At 35.6% G+C, this 7,692-nt stretch overlaps 1 protein-coding gene across 2 annotated transcripts; it reads left to right on the forward strand.

Annotated features, from left to right (window-relative positions):
* Positions 1 to 267: 267 nt before the first annotated feature.
* LOC109061269 (C-type mannose receptor 2-like) lies at positions 268 to 6,198 on the forward strand. Of its 2 annotated transcripts, XM_042722526.1 has the most exons (5): positions 268 to 339; positions 504 to 542; positions 635 to 991; positions 5,330 to 5,677; positions 5,837 to 6,198. In XM_042722526.1, the coding sequence occupies exons 2-5, from the start codon at positions 506 to 508 to the stop codon at positions 6,196 to 6,198; spliced, it is 1,104 nt and encodes a 367-aa protein (XP_042578460.1). In that variant the 5' UTR covers positions 268 to 339; positions 504 to 505. The 2 variants fall into 2 exon arrangements, with proteins under 2 accessions (XP_042578460.1, XP_042578461.1); XM_042722527.1 differs by lacking the exon at positions 268 to 339 and having other exon boundaries at positions 489 to 542.
* Positions 6,199 to 7,692: the final 1,494 nt, after the last annotated feature.

Genomic DNA, 7,692 nt, shown 5'->3' on the forward strand with positions numbered 1-7,692 from the left:
TGCTTATGATTTCCATAAATAAGGAGATGAATGTGTTGTTGCTTTTGCTTTTATCTTTTATTTGCCTGTGTCATTACATTGTGTGCATTCAGAAACATACATACCCTCAGTCTCTACAACATTCAAATGAACACACTTCCAGAGAATTACAGCAACAAAGACTAACACAGAGAAAAATATCATAAAACACATGAATGAGGAAGAAAAATGAAACAGGCTTTTGTTTAGAGTAATAAATGATGTGATGCTGAATAGAGGGTAGGGAGCAGATATAATAATCACACAGTTTGAAGCTGCATACAGAGAGATCAGACTCAGGACAGAAACACGACCTCTGAAGTAAGAACAACTCACATTTTCAATCTTTAACTACAATTAGACTTTGATATGTTAATATTGTCTTTATCATTGTGTACTGTGCATTAATATTCCTGTTAAGATAGATTTTTTATGTTTTATACCAAAATGATTCTGTGAATATTTAACATTTGTTTTTTCCTCAGAAATGGATCAAACTCTATATCTCATTCTTCTTCTCATTGGTGAGTGTGTTTCTGGTTTTATTTCTGGTTTCTAGTTTCATTAGGTTTGATTCTGTTATGAAAATCATTAAATCAAAGCCTCTCTTTCACAGCTCTCTGCTCTGTATCTGAATGTGTTCAGCGTCAGTATCACTTTATAAATGAGAACAAGACCTGGACTGAAGCTCAGAGATACTGCAGAGAGAAATACACAGATCTGGCCACCACTGACAACATGAACGACATGAAGGAGCTGAACAAGAGTGTGACTGATAGAAGTCTTCAGTATGTCTGGATTGGGCTGCAGAAGACGGCTCGTGATGAATGGCAGTGGTCTTCAGGTGAACCTGCGCTCGATCTGAACTGGGGAGATAAACAACCAGAAGGCAGAGATGATTGTGCTATGATGACAAATGGACGATGGCATGATTTGCCATGTACTGATAACCAATATTTCATCTGCAACAACAGTGAGTTCATTTTTAGATGCACCATATTCCAAATTTAATACTAATACTAAAGAGGATGACTATTTAATTTGATGTTTTTATTATATTATATATAAATATTACTTTTTATTAATATTTATCACCCTCTCAGTGTTGAGACCATTTCTGTATTTGCCAGAAGAAAAGACTTCATTCACTGAACACACTTTGATCTTTTGTTGTCCCTCTATATGATAATTTGTAACAATGACTAAAAATCTTAAAGATCAAAATTGATATTATATTTTTTTTATCATTTTGAGAAATTTTGTAGTTGTATTTATTATTTATAAAGCACATTTCAATACAACCAGGGTTGCCCAAAGGGCATAAACATAAAACAAGATATAAAACAAATACAAATCTAAGAATTAATTGCTTGTGGAATTAAAAGCCATAGTTAATAAATGAGCATTTAACAGAGATTTAAACCTAGAAATAGTCTGAGCAGCCTGATACAAAGGGGCAACGAGTTCCAAAATTTGGGGGCAGCAACTGAGAAAGCACAATCCCCTCACTAAAAGAAGCTGGTCAGATGATCTCAGGGGCCTAATAGAGGAATAGTGGTTTACAAATGTCTCCAAGTATTTTGGTGCCAAATCATTCAGAGATTTAAAAACAAACAGTACAAGTTTATATTCAATTCAGAGACAGACTGGCAAGCATTTAAGAGAAGACAGAATATGAGTAATATGATCACGCTTTCGAGTGCCTGTCAGCAATCTTGCAGCCGCATTTTGAACTTTCTGTAGACACGCCAGGGCTTTCTGGCCAACTCCCATATAGAAAGCATAACAATAATCTATGCATGAAAAAATAAAGGTGTGGGTAACTATCTCTGAGTCTCTAAAAGAAAGAAAGGACTTCATCTTTGCTAAAAGTCTCAAATTAAAAAAAGCAAGGTTTACCCAGTGAATTTATTTGCTTGTCAAATTAAAATTCTGAGTCAAATAGCAGAACTGGATTTTCCCCCACTGTTTGTTAAGCTCAAAGGGAATTAGTGATTCTGTCCAAATTCCCTTTAAAATCATAAATGTTTTAAGGCTGATTTTACTGAGTTGGCCAACGATTCATTGAAGAGCCGTTTAACATTAACTCTGCAATGGATATTAAAATCCAAAATATAGTGAAAACACTATTAATTAGCACAGTAACAAGATCGGCATTTTAATACATTAACTTCTAAGTGTAACCCCTCTCTTCCGGGTCCTCACCACCACACCTCGTCCTTGCTCAGAGTGGGCTCACATTCATACAAGTTGCAGGAACAGAGAAAGTGAGGAAAGAATGAGTTTAACCCCCTTGGGGTCGAAGCCCGCACTGGTGCGGTCTGTCTCATATTTGCTTTATGACTGTGAAAATAAGTAAAAAAAAAAGAATAAGGTATTGTTTGAAACTGCAAAGAGTCTACTTTTATTTGTTTATAGTCATGATAACAAGAAACAATGTGCTTTTGTAAAATAAAGAAAATAAACAGGGTGCGCTCCTGTTCTGGAGGTACTTAGGGGGTTCCCTTTGTTGTTGTCCTGATTGCAGAAAGGGGTTTCCCAAGGTTGCTGATTGTCTGAAAGTTCAGTAGTCCTTGAAGTGACATCTTGGGTGTTGGCTGACGAATGTTGCGGAGTCAGTCAGTTTTGGACATGATTTCTATAACAAGAATATGATTCATTTGACAAAGAATTGATTGGAAAAAATGTTTCAAGCAAGAAGATTCAAACAGACACGTACTAAACATGAATATGAACCCTTAAGCCATTCAATAGTTATTAAAAATACATATACAATGAGTGATTAGAACATGATAGTCAAATGTGTGGGTTACATGATATGTAGTTAAGCAATGGACTGATACTTGTTTATAAGTCCTTTTGAGATCATTTTGGTAAATCTACATCTGTAAAAGACAGTTTCTGTGCTACGCTGTAAACTTGAGAATGTGTTCTGAGGAACAAAGGTCAAAAGGGTTTAGAAGGAATTTCAGTCTGGTCCTTGTCCTCTGGGGTGTGGAGAAACCAATCCGAGGAAACTTATGATTTCTATCATGGATTTACATGTGATGGTCATCAGAGGTGGAAAGTAACGAATTACATTTACTCCCATTACTGTAATTGAGTAGCTTTTTTGTGTACTTCTACTTTTTAAAGTAATTTTTTTAATCTGTAATTTTACTTTTTCTTAAGTATATTTTGTTTTAAGTATTATACTTCGCCACATTTTAAAACACATTAATTACTGAGTAAAAAAAATAAAATAAAAATCGCTCCCTGTAAACTACTGCAGTAAATAATGAGCAGGAGGGCAAACTGGCGGTAAAATCACAAGAAAGATGCAGACGGACAGACAGGCGTTAGTGGTGCAGACACCGCTGAAAACGAAACCCCATCATATTGAACTCGAAGGAAATGAAGTGAACCCCTGGCCATATTTATGCTTTATTATGCAGTGTAAGCTGTGCTTACCTAGGGAAATGAAGCTTTGACATTTTAGCAAGAGGTTTTGCAAAAAAGACAGTGGTGTGGAGTGTGCGATATATATAGTTTGCAAAAATATCATAATTGTTGTGATGTGCGCGCGCATTTATAGTACGTTCTTTCACTGTGTGATTAAGTCTTGTAAAATGCATTTAGAATGATCACAAAATTGAAGATATACGGGCAAAAAATTTACATATTTATATCATTTCATATAGTAAATCAAAATCACACAAAGAATGCCGGCTTTTCCTCCAAAAATCATCATGATTACATATATATATATATATATATTTTTTTTTTACAACAGGTCAGTAAACAAGTTAATTAAGACACTTGCATTTTAGACATTATATTGCCTGGTTTTGCTCTATTTCTACAACAAAAAATAATTCCAAACACAGCCCCCAAAGCATAGTTTTGCGTCTCTGAGCAACATGACAGTGTTTCATTCCTGAATGAATCAACTGTTTAAATGATTCAGTTCAATCGCAGTGACTCACTTATTAACAGTGACTTGCTGACACATACTGGCCATTTTAATTTCACATTTAAAGTATCTTTTGATTTTTTTGATTTTTTTTTTTATAATTAATTTCTTATAATTTCAAATGAGTATTCAACATTTTATGTCTTGTATATCAAAACATTATTCATGCATGTGTAACTGCAGGTTAAATGCATTCTTGTCCTGCGCTAAACAGTGTGTAAATACATCTAAATGCCACTTCTGATGAAGCTTCTGCATTTCCTCTGCATTGAAAAGATGAGTTTGTTGATACTGATTTGCTGGTAACAGCCCAAATGTCTTATTATTCTAAATAACTGATTCCTTTCATTAAAAACAACTAGTTTGAGATTAATAGACCTATCCCAGGGGTGTCAAAATCAGTTCCTGCAGAGTTTAGTTCTAACCCTGCTCCAGCACACATATCATGTAGTTTCAAATAAGCCTAAATGATTAGATTAGCTGGATCAGGTGTGTTTAATTAGGGTTATATCTAAACTGTGCAGGACTGTGGCCCTCCAGGAACTGAGTTTGACACCCTTGGCCTGTCCCATTTTTGCCTCCCTCCCACTGTTAAAATGTAACTAAGTAACTTTTACTCTGAGTAAACCTTAAATGAGCTACTTTTTACTTTTACTTGAGTAGATTTTTAGACTGGTACTTTTATTTGTACTTAAGTAAAATTTCATTAATGTAATGGTACTTTTACTTGAGTATAATATTTTTGTACTCTTTCCACCTCTGATGGTCATGCTGTGCATTTCTTTGAACATCATCTTGGATATTGGCCCCGAAATTTGACACTCTTCTTCCTGAGTTGGGATTATCAATAAGTGTTCTTTTGTGCTAATGTTGCAAGCTGTTCTATGAAAGAGTTGGCTGGTTTGGCTTGCTTCAGACTAGCTGGCTCTAGGATCTGATTTATGAACATCCTGTTGTCTTGGGCCTCTTTGTGGCATTTGGCCCCTCGTGTTTCAACCATGTCCTTGATCGAATCTTAAATTGTCTGATTCACTCTGATTCCCTACACTGTGCTTCTAAATGTTTCTCTGTGCATGACTGAATGACTGTCTGACTGTATGTGTGTTTCATTTAATGGTTTGAATGCACACATTCCAGCCAATCAGAATCAAGTTTTTAGACAGATCATGGTATAGTTGAAAATATCTTGAACCTTGTTAATGTTCAATATATCACCAGCTGTAAAAGCAGCTCAAGTCTTTGAATGACGTGTTTCTGATGTTTCCACCACTGCTCCTGTTCTCATCCAAACCATAAAGCAGCAAAAGAATAATAAACAAACGGATTCATTAATCTTTTTCTCACTTGTTTTTCTTAAAGCGAACACAGGACTTGTCTTTGTCAATCAGACGATGAATTGGAGAGATGCTCAGAGTTACTGCAGACAGAATCACACTGATCTGGTCAGTGTGAGGAACCAGAATGAGAATCAACAGATTCAGAAGTTCATCAGTGATAATAATTTATCTGGATCATGGATCTGGATCGGTCTGTTCAGAGACTCATGGCAGTGGTCAGATCAGAGTAACTCCTCATTTAGATACTGGAACAATGGTGAACCTAATAATGCTGGAAGTGATGAAAACTGTATCGTGATAAAACCAGACACTCAGGGACAATGGAATGACATCCGTTGCATCAACCAGTATCCTTTTGTGTGTCATGAAGGTGAATAGGTCCTCACAAAACACAATCCATCTATCACCTGCAGATCTCTTAAAGTTTACACTGCATGTCAGACATGAAAAATTCCTCCACAGTTTGTTCTGCATGTTGTTTTTGATCAGTCTCTCTCTAGTCTCTGCTTGTGGTTTGTTTGGTTTCCAGATAAACTGATTCTGATCAAGGAGAATCTGACGTGGTCTGAAGCTCTGAGATACTGCAGACAGAATCATGTGGATCTGGTCTCAGTTCAATCAGAAGAGATGCAGCGTGAGGTGATGAACGTGATTAAACGAGCGTCTACTGCGGAGGTGTGGTTGGGTTTACACAACTACTGCGTCATGAACATGTGGCTCTGGCTGAGTGGAGAGGTCGTGTGCTATCAGAACTGGGCTCCAGGGAACAGAACGACACCCGAAATCTGCAAACTGGAGAACAGAAAAGGAGCAGTTCAGTCTGGAGGAGATCAGCACTGGATCAGCCTTCCTGAATCTCACAAACTCAACTTCATCTGCAGCAGATATTAAGAGCTAATGTATTTATTTACTTACTTTAACAGTTTTCATAGGCCACTTCATTATTTTTCTGATTCACTTTTATGTTTGATTTGTTCTTTAGTAAGTTCTGAGTACATCTGCTTATTGGGTTTTAAAAGTGGTGAAAAAATCTGTTTTATTTCTGTTATGATATATGTGTATCTGGTGTGGTTATGACTCTGTATGTTTTGCACTAATAATTTATTTTGAACACAAGCATGATAACAACATCAGCTCAAATAAACTCACGTACAGCCAGATTTGTCTCATATTTTCTGATGCATTGAACTATGTTATATGTAACAAATATATTAAATTTAAATTTGATTGTATAATAACCGCATGAATTATAATATGGATTCTCATCACTAATAGTCTGATGAAGTAAACTTAAGACGAACAAAACTTCCACCTTTAACTTAAAAACATAAGTTCATTTACTGCTTTAAATTAGTCAAACTGGCCGCACAAATCATTTAAATTTATTTTAACTACATTAAACCGACTAAAAACAAATCACATCTTGTTTAACAAAACATGTTGCCACGATTATTGATCATACCTTTATATATATTTGTGTGTATTTTTATGAGGAGACAAATTTTCTATAATGACATGGGTATGACATAGGTATTACAATGTGAAAGTGATTTATGAGGAAATTTCTTGTGTCCCCCATAATTCAAAAAGCTTAAAACCAAAAAGGGTGTGTTTTTTTATCTAAAAAATGCAGTTTCCAGTGATGGGTCGTTTTAGGTGTAGGGCAATAGAAAATACAGTTTGTGCAGTATAAAAACCATTACACCTATGGAGAGCAGTCACGTATATTGTGAAAAAGATTGAAAACTTTTGTAGAGTTCTGTTCTGCTGCTGAGGGGTGTGTCCTCCTCAGGGTCTGTGAGAATGATTTTTTATCTCCAGTCAGGTGTGACCCTGGGTCACGAGATCCTAAAAAAAACAAGGTCTTTTATGTTTTTACAACTGATTTGAAGATTTGTTTGTTCTGCTCTGGGTATATAAGCAAAGTGGCATTATATTCATTCAGGGTTTCTGTAGCCAGTAGCATATATGAATCTCTGGAGCTCTGCCCTAGAACTCTCACATGCTGCTGTGTGTCTCTCTGCTGTCAGGTATGCATTTCTTTTTTATTTTTCAAAAGTGTAATTTTATTAAATACATTGTGCTTATAGAACACACTGTATAGTTGTTTGTGCTACTACATGTGCATATAGGCTAGTTAAGTTTATTCTTTAAAACACAAATGCTTTACTATAAGTGTTCTTTGAAATACTTAGGTAAAAGTTTGTAGATGCTCTGCATTCTAGATCATGTGTCTTGTGTAAAATTAGAATAACTGTAACTCTGGAATTATTCAGCAATCTCAAGTTACATGTGTGACTATGTTGAATTTGTTTGTCTCCTATGTGGAAGGAACACTCAGCTGTTTCCCATATAGCTTCAGTGAACCATGTACAGGAGCATAGA

This window comes from Cyprinus carpio, chromosome B4, assembly GCF_018340385.1.
Source record: "Cyprinus carpio isolate SPL01 chromosome B4, ASM1834038v1, whole genome shotgun sequence".
Taxonomy (NCBI): Eukaryota; Metazoa; Chordata; class Actinopteri; order Cypriniformes; family Cyprinidae; genus Cyprinus; species Cyprinus carpio.